Raw genomic sequence first — 14,606 nt, 5'->3', positions numbered from 1 at the left:
TGATATATGGTAGTCTATATTCTACTTCTGAGCTGTCTTCTAATGATCTATCCTGTATGTCTCTGTTCCTTAGGTGAACTGAAAGTCACTGGAAGTGAATTTTGGACTTTATTCCAAAATCATCTTTTAAATAATTCTCTAAAAATATCTACGCATTGTCTAAGAAAATCAATTAATCAGGGGCTAAATACATGGTTTTATAAAAAAATAAACATTCTCACCACAATTAGATACAAAAATAGGTGTCACAATTTAAATGCAATATAAAATTGCTTTTATAACACACTGCTGTTACTAGGAATAAAAGAATAAATATTTTAAATCATTTTTTCTCTAGTCTGAGGTATTCCCTGAAAAATTATACTGTGCTTCAAGCATTCATTAGTAGGCTTTCAATTCAAACGTTGTACAATTACTTAAGAAAAACATAAGTATCTCAAAAAAAAGAAAAAGAAAAAAACTTGGACCTTCCTTCTCCTACCTGAAGTACCATTTCAGTATGTGGTTTTTCAAAAAGGGCACAAATCTAATATTGTGAAACATCAAAAAGCAACTAGACTTTATCGAAAGTCTTTCGAGAAGCTGAGGCACAATTATGTCACACATCACTCAGGAAATCTACCGATCACACTTCACAGCCATCTTAAACTCCAGCTCATCCCGGAGAGCAGCCACTCTCCAAATCTTTCTTTTCCACTTTTTTCAAGACAGGAGGCTGCCTGTACCCCTTCTCACTCTTCCTTCCCCTTTCTCCTTGTTACATATCTTTTCAGGGAGCTCTGCTGCCCTATTTTATGAAAATCAATTTTGCTTTTTACATTTCTCTTCTCCACACATCACAAAATTAGCACAACCAAGAAAACAAAAATTCTCCTCAGGAAACTGGAAGAAAAAAACCTGTGAACATTTAAATATTTTTGAATGCTCATACATATAAGCATATTAGGGAAAAAAATGTTGCTCTAGAGTAGTCATCATATAAAACCTTTTTCCAGGTGGTATCCAAGTTGTTGTTCAGGGTGAGTATATTAATTCTTCCAAGTCCGTAAGTATTAACGCAGTATTAAAGTTAAATTTGAATTGCAAAATTACATAGGCACTGAAATCACTGATTTAACAAAACCTTGGAATGTGGATATTTTATACTAGGAGAGAGCATGCATTTTTCCTTAGAGTTATTCCGTATTTTTCAGTTTTAATGTTACTTTCACTACCCTCTAGTTAAAATTTTGATAATTAAAAATATTAAATTAATTGTAATCTTACCATTGTTGTCTCTTGAATGGATCCAAAGCTGTTGATAAAAATGTTGACTACCACATCAACAGGAATGCCTATGAATAAAAATTAAGGATTTATTTAGTAGCTCTAAAAATTTGGTCAGAATCTTCATATTTTTATGGTTTATGCATTTGATTTTTATATTATTTTCCAATCCACAAGATATAAAATTATAAATCTATGCTCTCAGTATACCACGTTCACAACTGCTAGTAACTTAATTTTCTAAGTAGGGATCACAACACAAATCAAAAATGAGTTGTATTTCATGTTATTTATTCAGAAATATTTATCTCTTAAATTGTAGAGATTCTGGGAAAATACATTTACCTTTTAAAAGATTTTAAATTGGGTTGATGCATTTACTTTAAGAAAACATACACTACTCTTAAAAACATCATTTAAAAATATGGTCTAATTTTTTGCATTTTTATAATCATTTCAAATTCTTACTTTAATCGGTAAAGCAGTATTCAATAAATTTTACTTCCAATTACTTTACTTAGATTTTTAATTCACAAAAATGCGAAGTTAATCAGACATATAACAGAGTCATTATAAAGATTTTTGCCTGACCTGTTGGAAAATAATTTGAAAGTTCATGGAGTGAGAACTAAGGTATAATGTTGCAAATTTCTTTCTTGCTTTTCTTTTTTTTTCTTTACTCATTGTGGGCTGCTGGTTGGGCTAACAAAGGAAAAATGTGAATTTAGCCTTTTAGCCACATAACCACTGACTGATGAAAACCAGGTGGTGAATCAATATACGGTAGACATGGGACAACTCAGACCAGGGCTGTTGTTGAAAGTAACTGAATCGGTTCTGGTAATGAACAAAATCCCTGTTTTTACAACATAGTTGTATAACTTCAGTTGACTAGAAGCAGCTGCAGACTTTTTTTCTTCTTTAAAGGATAAAAAAAAAAATCCAGCCTTACAATGTTAAGCTGATCTACCTTAATACTTGTCCTTAACCAGCAACAAGGATTACAGTTTTTTAGAGGAGATTTTTTTCACAAAGCTTTTCCTAACTCATCAAGAGGATGAAAAAAAAGAAAGAAAAACAAAAAGTTTGTACAGCTATATAATCTTCTCATGACTTTTATTGTCAAGTGTGGTCTTGGTTCTCAAAAGATGTGTTAAACGGTATCTATCCTTAAACGAGTATATCGACATTCTCCTACAAACTATGACTGTGGTGTCTGTGAATGAAAGCCAGATCTGTATCCAGAGCCTGAATTTTAAATTACTAAGGTTAAGAATACTAAGTACTTAGAACACTCATTACAGAGTTTAGCCTATTAATTCACAACATGCCTTTTAAAAAAAAAAAAACTGGAAACCATATAAAACTATTAGAACTAATATTTTGCTTATCTTTGAACATTTTTTGGCATTACATTGCTCTGATCTAAGCACATTACAGGACAGTATATGTCAATTTGAAATATTACTATTTTAAACATCACAAATAAATAATTTTATACAGATAAAGTTAATTTTTAAATTGCAAAGAATGAAGATATTTGGAGGAGGGAGAAACAAACCTTTGAAATTTGGTCTGATCCTGGGATCATAACTGACCAGTAGCCTATTCAAGATATTGCTAGTGGAGTTGGCGGGTACTCGTGCAAGGTCCTCTGCAGACTGCTGGCTGTAAGAGAAAAAGCAATACAAAACCTTGATAAGCATTTAAAAATAGCAAGCCACAGGAATGGGTGATTTTCATCAGAGAAAAGACTTTGCTTTTTGATACAAATCCACCAGTATACATGGTTTTTCCAAATAGAAGTAAATGAAAAATAGTAGACATTGTCAGAAGCCAAAAGATATTTGTCATAAAAAATAAAAACAAACAAAAAAGTCTTTTAGCACTTAATTTTACCAAATGCATGAAACATTGTCCTAAATACTCCACGTTACTTTCTTTTAAATAAAATTAAGCAGACATCTTACTTGTCCTGAAGCAAGTTGCAGTCAAAATCTAGACAAGCACAAAGGAAGCACAGACAATGTGATAGCAGCAAAAGGAAAAGCAGCAAAAAATAAGTTGCAAATAATGTATAATATTAGACTTCTGCCCAAGCAAAGGAGTATGTGAATATTATAAGATGATATGGCCAGAATTCATAAAACAATCATGCCAACGTCTATAAAATGATATTGCCCAAGAAATACACAATAAATGTTCTCCTTATTGAGTGAAATGTTAGTCCAGGAGGGGAATTGGTAAAAGAAGTTTCTCTACTATCAGATCAATCAAACAAGGAAAATACTCTACAAAGCTATAAGACACAGCTACCTCTTTCTTCAACAGTGTATATATAAATTCATGTCAACTATCAAAAGGGAAAAACTGCCAGATTTTTCTATTTTAATTAAGTTTGAACAATGAATCTTGACTAAATTGGTAGTTGCTTGAGTGCACATAAAAAAAAAAAACACTTCCTTGGAAGCCAATGGAAAATGTTTTGTTGTTTACTGTTTGTTTGGATTTGTTTTGCCACTCATAAAGTGTTATTATATAATCAATTTCCAATACAAAAAAAATCCATGATAATCACAAGGAAGATTAAAACTATCCTTGGAGCATCTAGCACTGTTTATTCTGTATTGATGTGGTAAAAGTATTAATTTCATAAATAATATTAATTTATATGACATTGATTTATTAAAACATATTAAATTAATGATATTAATTAAATGATAAGCATTAAATTAAATGATATTAATTTATATGAAGCAAACGTAGATGTAATGGGCATGGCTTTGCTTTGAAATCCCAGCTTTTACCTGCCAGGCAATTCTATTCTGAGTTAATTATCATACAATCTGCACATAGGATACAACCATTACAGGTGAAATCTGACAGATATTAAGAAGTTTATGAAAACAATAAAAATACGAATTGATACAGACAAGCTTTTCAAGTAGATATCATGCAGAGTCCAAAACATTAAAGAAAAAAATGAAAATCAATTAGTAAAACCTCCCAAAGGTGCCGAAGATTATAAAGATTTTTTGAATTGCTTCTCATGGCTTTATCAGCTCTGATGTTACAGCTGCAGGGGCTTGGGGACTGGTAACAAGATTTTCCATTTCACTGCAGGTAAAATCATAACCTCCTTAGAGCCAACTGTCATCCCTTATCAAAAGACAGAAATCTCTAAAGAGAATGAGGGTATGTGGGAAAATTGGATATTAGGATGCAAATTAGTATTCAAGCACATCTACAAGTTTTTGCATTCAAGGGAGGAAAACAGAATTGATTGGTTATAAAATACACTTGTACTGAATCAATTAAGGACTGTTATTACTGTGTCTCTTGACATAAAATCCCTCACAAGTACATTCCCTCTAAGCAATGAAATGACTAGACAACATAAAGACAATTAACATTAATTTCTGTAGTAGAGAACTTTCCAGACTAATTTTTTTCTTCCAGCTATGAAGGGTGGTGGACTATGTCATCCTATAATACGCCTCTTTGGCATAAAGATTATTTCAAGCTAAAGGCACTTGAAAAACAGCAAATGCAGAGAGTGGCTTTCTCTGAACTATTCTTATCTGCCTACAGACAGATCCTCCAAAACAAGCTCGATTGTCATAAATCTGCTCCCTGGGAGTTTCATTGACTAGGGAAGATTGACTTATATCACAGGACAGGACACTGGAAGTGAACACCACACCCAGACATTTAGTCACAAACTATTATACCTCCCATCTATTCCTCTAAGGGCCCAATTGTCTTTCCTAAAAATCATTTACTCTCCCTTTAAAGACATACATCCCTCCTACTTTTCACCTGTTAAGATGGTACATAAACTCTTAAATCTCACCACTCTTTTGGGTATTTACTTACAGCTATAAATTCAGTCAATCAAAACTCATATTCTAGCCTTTCTAACTCACCACCAAATTTTGTCCTTCCTCCATTCACTGGTTCCGAATCAGTCCCCCTGCCTGGAATGCTGTAACTTCCACTCCTCATTGTGCTAATCTAAACCCAACCTGTCCTTTCAGATTACCTTTCTAAAATATGGCCTCAATCACCCCAGTTTATCCTAATGAACAGAAACTGATAAATATGCTGTTTGGCAATTATTCTGTAGCTTTTTTTCATATCCATGTGCATATTACCAACTAGACTGAATGCAGACAGTATGAGTCTTGACGAAATCCTGGCTTCTCTATTTTTGTAATTCCCTATCCTGCTTGTATAGTATTAAATACACATTGCTTCAAGCACTTGGCCATGTGCTGGCTTGTCTAAGTTGACTTCAGCTCAGGGTGACTGTGTGTGCTATCAAGGTAGCAGTTCCACATGTCATTTCCAGATGAAGAAGAGCATTTATTCCTGACATGTCCTCTTATAAGAAAGGACCTGTTTTCCACCAGAATTTTCCCAGCGTTGGTCTTTGGTGAACCAATCACTAGCAAGGAGGAAGAAACAATCATGATTGGCCCACATCTGGTACGGAATAGATATTGGGGAATCAACCATCATGTCCATTACATTCTTTCATTTGATTATCAGTCTCAGTTGGTTAAACAGGAGAGATATTAACCACACAGAGAACTGTTTTTCAGTGGAGAGATGGAGAAAAACCAAACTGGTAGAAGAGTGAGCAGTGGGTGAGTAAATGGAACAATAGCGTACATGGTATATGCAGAAACCAAGACAGAGCAGGGTTAAAAGATCTTTCTAAGGCAGGAAAGAATGAAACGTAGTAATCCTGGTCCTGGTTATCATTTCACAATAAGCCTGCCATAATGAAAATGGAGTAGTATCTATCTTCTTATCCATTCATATATTGCTTTAGGATATATATCTTTCTCTCCTATTTTTATATATAAAACATTACACCTTAGGTTGTATTAGTCTTTGAAAATCATTAGTCCTGGAAAAATCTGAATTTGCCCTTTCTTCAACTTATCAGAGTCACTCTTTCCTCTAGCCATCTCCAAATGTTAGTATTTCTCTCCATAGTTTAGAAAGAAAATTCTTATGTGTGAACAACAAAAGTTCAATGTTAGTTGACAAAAATCTCTTGAAATAAAAAGAAGAGTATATCAAGTATGTTATAGCCCCTTTTCTTTTATTCTCATTTGTGTCAATATATATTTTCATGTCTCTGCTGCAAGCAACCTGAGAGAATATTTAATCAACAGTTCACTTCCTTTATATTAGAAATCCAAAGACATTTTAAAATTTAACTGAAATCTCTTGTGGTTTATATCCACATACACGAATTCCAGGATTTTTTTCAACCTCAAAAAAATATAGAAATCCTTTTTTTAGCTTAGTCAATACAAAAATAACATTGAAGTCATCTCTACACATTAAAATATATTTTGAGAGCCTGATAGCTATGCCACTTTCTTTGAAAGAGCTGAAACAATTTGCATGTGCTTATTTTCCTATGTCTGCACTTTACTACATATAACCTTATAATTTGGAAAGTGACCAGTATTATTTACAGAAAATAAGCAGAAATAAGATGAGTTAAATGATTTTAATTAAGTTACACACTTAACGCCTATTTCATTATTAGTTTTCATAGTCTGAATCTCAGTCCAATGCTTTATCCATTTGACTATGCCATTTTGTTTTATTTCAAGAAATCTATCAACAATTCTGATATTATTGCAAAACAAGATTTATTTCATGGAAATATGATATTAATTTAAGAAAATAACTTATTCTACTCAGGCAAAGTGATCAAATGACTAGAGAAAATAATGTTTTATATCAAAAGCCTTTTTACAACTAGTCCTCTTTTGTTCCTTTGCCTAAACTTGAACTGATGTCATAACCAATATGTAAAGTTATGCAAGGAATGTATCAGGCTGTATAGCGATATGATGTAATGTTTTCCAACACTAGAGAAAAAATTCAGTAATTTCTTTCCAAAGAGGGATGCTCAGTTTTCCATTAACTGTAGAACGTTCTTATTCTTACATGACCCTTTAGTGACCACACTGCACAGTTCCATTTCAAAACTGGTGTATACGAGCATATTGTCTTAATCCTCTCCTCCAAACCAGGAATCTGACTCCAAAAGGATTGTTTCATATTTCTATAGAGTTATAAACACAATGACAATGGTCAAAGGTCTTCTCAGACTTGAATGGCATATGCTCGCCTGAGTAATCTCAGCGTGGGAGCTGCAAAGTCTTCAGCTGGACATGAACTGAAGTAAGAACAAAGCAGCAAGGAAAGAACAAGGGATGTAAAATGCGTAGGATGTATTATTTCTCCTCTTTACTCTAGGGCAGTGATTCTTTACCTCTTTTTTAGGTCACAGACACTGCTGAGCATCTGATAAAGGCTCTGTTCTTCCCTGAAAAAATGCACATAAAGTTTGCAGTGCTGAGGGTTCCTAGGCTTGTGGTCCACAGGATAAGAAACCTTCCTTCACGGAAACAAATGCTGTCATTCTCATCTAGAGTGACATAAGAAAAGATTAAAAAAAAAATGCGTATCTTGTGAGTGACAGAAAGTAAGCTCAAAAAAAAAATAAATAATGGGGGACCAGCCCAGTGGCGCAGCAGTTAAGTTCACACGTTCCACTTCGGCAGCCCAGGATTCCATGGTTCAGATCCCAGGTGTGGACCTATGTACCGCTTATCAAGCCATACTGTGGCAGGTGTCCCAAATATAAAGTAGAGGAAGATGGGCACGGATGTTAGCTCAGAGTCAGTCTTCCTCAGCAAAAAGAGGACGATCGGTGGCAGATGTTAGCTCAGGGCTAATCTTCCTCAAAAATAAATAAATAATGGGACTATGTCAAAGGGACACAGGAGCCAACTGAAAGAGCTCCCCATAGCCAAATCTAGAATGATTTGAGGAATAAAATAAAGTAGCATTGGGTTATAATTCAGAGTACAAAATAAAAATCCATGATTCCGTACAAATATAAATAAATGACTGATTGAATAAATAAGTGGCACAGAACAGACAAATCTCCCATGTGGAATTCTAAATAACTGGTGTAGATCTTCTGCCCTCAAATGATGGAGCTTAACTCCCCAATCCTTAGTGTAGAGCTGTGCTTAGTGACTTCCTTCCAAAAAGTATAGTATGGAAAAGGAGAAAAAGGAGTAGTTTCTACCTGCCAAGTACTACCTCAGCCAGGTGATTAAGGTTAATCTCTATAGTGATAAGTCATATTGATTCCATGTACCTTCAATATAAGGTGATGAGAATGGCGTTTTTAAACCCGTATTATTCCTCCCCAAAACACATAATCTCAAGACTAATCATGAAAAAAATCAGACAAATCCCTATGGAGTGATATTCCACAAAATACCTAATACTCCTCAAAACTCTTATGATCATGAAAAACAAAGTAAGTCTGAGAACTGTCACAGCCAAGAGGAGCCTAAGGAGACACGACACTAGATGTAATGTACTATCCTGAATGGGATCCTGAAGCAGAAAAAGGACATTAGGTAAAAATGAAGGACATCTGAACAAGGTCTAGACTTTAGTTAGTAACAATGTGTCAATCTTGGCTGTTTCATTATAAAATATGTACCATACTAATATAAGATGTTAATAATAAGGAAAGTAGGTACAGGGTATTGGGAACTCTGTAGTGTTTTGGCAATTTTTCTATGAATTTAAAACTGTTCTAAAATTAAAAGTTTGAGGAAAAAAAGAGGACAGGGCCAAAGACTGGACCGATACATCATCAAAGAAAATATATGGATGGCAAATAAGCATCTGAAAAGAGCTCCACATCATAAGTCATCAGGGAAAAGCAAATTAAAACAAAAATAAGATACTACCGCACGTCCATTAGAATGGTCAAAATCCAGGACACCGGCAACATCAAATGCTGGCGAGAATGTGGAACAATAGGAACTCTCATTCACTGCTGGTGAGAACTCGAAATGGTACAGCCACTTTGGAAGATAGTGGTGGTTTCTTACAAAATGAAATATACTCTTACTATATGATCCACTAATAGTGCTCCATGGTCTTTACCCAAAGGAGATGAAAACTTATGTCCACACAAAACCTGCACAGGATGTTTATAGCAGTTTTACCCATAATTGCCAAAACTTGGAAGCAATCCAGATGTCCTTCAGAAGGTGAATGGATAAACTGTGGTATATCCAGACAGTGGAATATTCTTCAGCATTAAAAAGAAATGATCTGTCAAGCAATGAAAAGCTATGGAGAAAACTGATATGCATATTTGTAAGTGAAAGAAGCCAATCTGAAAATGCTACATACTGTATAGTTCCAACTATATGACATTGTGGAAAATGCAAAACTATGGAGACAGTTAAAAAACCAGTGGTTGCCAGGGTTTGAAGGTGGAGTATAGAGGATTTCAGGGCAGTGAAAATACTCTGTATGATACAATAATGATGGATACATGTCTTTATACATTTGTCCAAATCCATAGAATGTTCAACATCAAGAGTGAATCCTAGGGGCTGGCCCCGTGGCCAAGTGGTTAAGTCCACGCGCTCCGCTGCGGTGGCCCAGGGTTTCGCTGGTTCGGATCCTGGGCGAAGACATGGCATTGCTCGTCAGGCCACGTTGAGGTGGTGTCCCACATGACACAACTAGAAGGATGTGCAACTAAGATATACAACTATGTACCGGGGGGATTTGGGGAGATAAAACAGAAAAAAAAAAAAGAATGAATCCTAAGTAAATTATAGATTTTGGGTGATTACAATGTGTCAATGTAGGTTCATCAATTGTAACAAATGTACCATTCTGGGGGGCATGTTGATAATGGGAGAGGCTATGCCATTGTAGGGGCAGGGGGTACATGGGAAATCTCTGCACTTTCCTCTCAATTTTGCTGTGAATCTAAAACTTCTCCGAAAAAATAAAGTAAAAACAAGAGCAGGAGAGAAGCTAAAAGATTCATGAGAGGCAATCTCACTCTCTTATTCCAAAATCCACAGCCTTAACTGGAGGCAAACTGTGTATACAATCATATAGAACTGACATTTTGATCAGACAGTAAGGCTGGGGATTATGAAAAAACACGGCTACAAGTTTGTACATGTCAACTTACTAAAAGGGCAGTATCCCATTTTCATCTACATAGAAGAATCTTTAGTTAGATAATCAGCCAGATACACACACAAAGACAAACACTTCGTATATTCAGGTAATAAATTAAGTCAGTAGTTAATTTAGGAATCCAGATGATTATGGAATTATTACAGAATATTTTCATTTGTTTTGTATTTGCCTAACTATAGTATAATTTATAACCTCTCTTGACAGCTTCTGTATTTTTTTTTCCAGTCTGTTTTTCCAGATCAAAGTGTGAACAGAAGGCTTATAAATACATACAAGATTAGGTGAGTTTAATTAGTTTATATTTATTCGAAAAGAGTGTGTTTATGGGTATATGTGTATGTGTGTGGCAAAGTCTGTCAGATTATAATAGGCCAAGAATCGTAATTAAGAATAGTGTTCCACAAAATTCATTCTATTAATCCCCCCAATTGGGCTTAAGGAACTGGATCCCATGGAAACATCTTCAAATGTTGTCTATCTTTACTATGCAATTACATCATCCATAGCCCAAAGAAAAATATTTTTCACAAAGTAGAAACATCTATTTGGAGAGATGCTGGATTTTGGAAATTAGCAATTTCCAAATCTCATCAAAGGCTATGGTCCTTTTAAACTTCATATCACATGTGAGATTACCCATCCTAGGAATACTCAAGTATCTCCTATTTATATGGTATGTTTCTCAAACAGTGTAAGACACTCTACATTCTCACTACTTCTCATTGGTTTACTAATTTGTTACAAACCTCATGACATAAGGAATTAAACCTCAATCCAAACCAAACATTTACTGTGCAATTACTTTCCACACTATACAGAAACAGCATTACATCCTGGCCCAACAAATAAGAATCCATAGTTACACCTCTAACTCTGCTACTGACTATAACTGGAACAGTGCTTATCTTTCCTCAATTTTCTACACATAGCATAAATATAAAATGTTTCCTTTCTAGCCTAATAGAAATGGTAATACGATAAACCCCACACTCACACACACATCATAAAGTTGAGTTAAGTGTGGGTATAATTAAGACACACTTGTCTATGAGTCAAGAGACTGGTGTTCTAGCCCCAGAGAGACTGTAAGATTCCCACACGATACTGGGCAAATCACTCACCCTCTCTGAGCCTCTGTATACTCACCTGTCAATCAAAGGTTTACATGAGATGGTCTCTAAGATCCCATTGCAGGGATAATCCGGTTCTACCTGTAGTGGATGCTGTGGTGCTGCATCCCTCAGAGGCCCCTTCAGAACTGAGGCTGCTACCAGGGATGTTGGCTGCCTAAGGTTCTAAGCAGGATCTCTTCTGGAATAATCTTCAGCTGAAGGAGGATGTCTTGCCCTGGAGGCAACCCACATCCAGAGACTTTGATATGGGGATACAGAGGTCTCCAAATCCCTTTCTACTAATTGAGACAACTCTGAAAGGCCATCCCAGCTTCAGAGCTCCCTGTGGCATCAATTAAGGCCTCAGTTGCAAGTGCATTGTTCCTGTGTTTGAATCTGCTTTTCTCACCCCTACGAGGTCTTGTTTCAAAAGCAATCCCTTTCTGCAAGTAAATCTTCATCTTGGAGGCTGTCTCTAAGAGAACTCAACTTGCAACATCAACTAAATAACAAGATTCCTTAAAGAAGAGCAAAAGCTTAACCAATCATGCAACTACCAATGTGCTAAATTTCTCTTTTACTTTACTCATTCCTGAATTCCTTTAAGAAAGTTCTTGAGCATTTACTACGTGCCATGCACAGTGCAATGTGCAGGTTGCGCATTTAAGAAGCAAACACAAACGTTGGTTATTCTGATATAAAAGTAGTATTTAAGGCCGTGGGTTCAGATGAATTTGTCTAGTGATTCTCAGCCTTGGCTGTGCATTGGAATCACCTGAGGAGCTCTGCAAACTACTGATGCCCAGCTCTACTACCCTCCTCCAGGTTTAATTAGTTTGGGATGAGGCCCGGGCATCAGGATTTTAAAAGCTCCTCAGATGTCTTGAATGGTCAGACCAATCACTTGTTAGAAAAGAGAGTTTACAGTGAGAAAAGGACATGGAATAGAAACATGAGGAACTCCAATATTTAGTGAGCAGATGGAGGAAGACAAGCCAACGATTAAGACAAAGAATACACAGCTCAAGGGGAAGGAGGAAATCCAGAAGTGTGTGGTGTCAACAGAACTCAGGGATAGAGTATTTTATGGAAGGGTTGGTTAACAGGATCGAAAGCCACTGAGAGGTTAAGGTGAGGACTGAAAACTCTCCATGGGATTTAGCAAAAGGGAAGGCTATTTTTCAGCTGAGAAAAAGACAGAAACCAGACTGGAGTGGAGAGGCTAGTGAGTGGTGGGCGAGGAAATGGAATGAGGAGCACCTCTACTGAAAAGTGTGACTAGGAGTGACTTCAGCAAGATGGAATAGGGAGCTCTGGCCTCTCCTTCCCCTCATGGACACACAGACTCAATGGCAATGCATGGATCAATTCCCTTTGTCAAAAATCCAGAAACTAACGAGAGGCTTCTACACTCGACCAGCCACGATGAAACAGCAGGAAAAGTAGAGAACCCTCTCGCCATAATCGCCAGCCATAGGGGCAGCACAGCACAGACCATCCAGAAGGAACCCTCAGCTCCCAGCCTCTCTCTGAGGAGGGAAAGAGTCAGACTGCACATCTAACAGCTCACTGCTACCCTAAGGACTGGCTTCTACCTCGCCTGTCTCGGAGAAACAATGGGGCATACATTAGTCCCCTGGGGACTACAGAAAACAAAGCAGCAGCTGGAACAACCAGCATTCACCACAACCACCTCCCCTGGCCATCAACTCAGGACAGGGTGATTGGGCTATAAACCCCAGCTCCTTCCTATATCTGCACTCCCACGTCACTGCAGGACTATTCACAATAGCCACGGTGTGGAAAAAACCTAAATATCCATTGACAGATGCATGGAGACAAAAAACGTAGTATATACATACAAGGGAATACTATTCAGCCATGAAAAAGAAAGGAATTCTGCAATATGCAACGACATGAATGAACCTGGAGGACATTATGCTAAGTGAAATAATCCAGTGACAGAAGCACAAATATGCCCTGATTCCACTTATATGAGGTATCTAAAATAGTCACACTCATGGAAGCAAAGGAAAAAATAGTGGTTGGCTGGAGTGAGGGGGCAATGGAAAGTTACTAATCAACAGGTAAAAAATTTTAGTTATGCAAGATGAATATGTTCTAGAGATCTGCTGTAAAACATTGTGCCTACAGATAACATTACTGTATTGTACATTTAAAAATCTGTTAAGAGGGTAGATCTCATGTTAAGTGTTCTTATCATGGTAAATAAAAACAAAAAATTTAAATACAATTTCAACAACAACCACCTCAACAAGAAATTCCATACTGTATGTATATGAAGTTTTAACTAAGTGATTGGTCAATTTAATATAGAAAAACATCAGTCAAATTAGTTTCCTTCTTTTTTTTTTTACTGAACCAAATGGCTGATGATTTAAACTATTTGCATAGCTATCACTTGGAAATAAAATTCGATTTCTTGATTTTCTTCTAAGGAGAATCTGGCACATGAAAAGATAGACATCAACAAGAGCAAACGTCATTGGATATAACTCCTAAAAACTTCAACCTCGAAAATTCATCAAATGAATCAATTTTTTTTGCTCCTCTAAAAACAAAAGTTGACCATATGCACTCTAGAAAAGGATAGTGACAACTAGAGATAGATGTGGGTTTTAGAGACATGTTGGCATTTTTCTTTATATTAGGCTGTACTGGAAAACCTGAATATATTATAAAAGATGCAGTTGAGTGCAAAAACTTGAAAAAGTTAATCCCAACTTCAGATTTCCCCCCAAAATAGGAGTCAATGAGATCTAAATCAGGGGTTAAAGAATGAGCTGTAGACAGGAGAAGGAGAGCTCCTTCCTTGTAATGAGGGAAAGGAGTAGAGTGAGATGGCAGTATAGGCAGGATTGTATGGCTGGTAGGGAAAAGTCAAGTCAGATAGATTTAGTTTCCTCCTTAAAAGTTTCAAGCTAATATTTCGGAACAACCTTCTTGTGTACTTGACAAAAAGTAAGAGTTCTTACATGAGCACCTAGAAGATAAAAAATGAAATATACTGCGCTGAATTTAAAATAATTCAGAACTTTGAAGATAACCCAAAATTCATCAGTGTGACTGATTTTGAAATATATGTTTTAAAGGTATTATGATACAGTATCCAGTACTGTTAGCAAATGATTTATG

The 14,606-nt window shown here is 36.0% G+C and overlaps 1 protein-coding gene across 8 annotated transcripts in view; it reads right to left on the bottom strand.

The window, feature by feature from the left end:
- The window catches only part of GLRB (glycine receptor beta), an 86,099-nt gene that overhangs the window by 45,432 nt on the left and 26,061 nt on the right, over positions 1-14,606 (bottom strand). For 6 of the 8 annotated variants that reach the window (XM_014844092.3, XM_070504957.1, XM_070504955.1 and 3 more), the window contains exons 3-4: positions 2,828-2,934; positions 1,267-1,334 (exon numbers count right to left, since the gene is read on the bottom strand). In XM_014844092.3, coding sequence (XP_014699578.1) covers positions 1,267-1,334; positions 2,828-2,934 — 175 coding nt within the window. Of the gene's footprint in view, positions 1-1,266; positions 1,335-2,827; positions 2,935-7,570; positions 7,727-14,606 lie in introns of those variants that run through there. The other 2 variants (XM_044767048.2, XM_070504959.1) reach the window with 2 other exon arrangements.

Source organism: Equus asinus, chromosome 3 (assembly GCF_041296235.1).
Source record: "Equus asinus isolate D_3611 breed Donkey chromosome 3, EquAss-T2T_v2, whole genome shotgun sequence".
In the NCBI taxonomy this organism is placed as follows: Eukaryota; Metazoa; Chordata; class Mammalia; order Perissodactyla; family Equidae; genus Equus; species Equus asinus.
The sequence above is the reverse complement of the archived record's forward strand: the minus strand, read 5'-3'. Positions and strand labels throughout refer to the sequence as shown.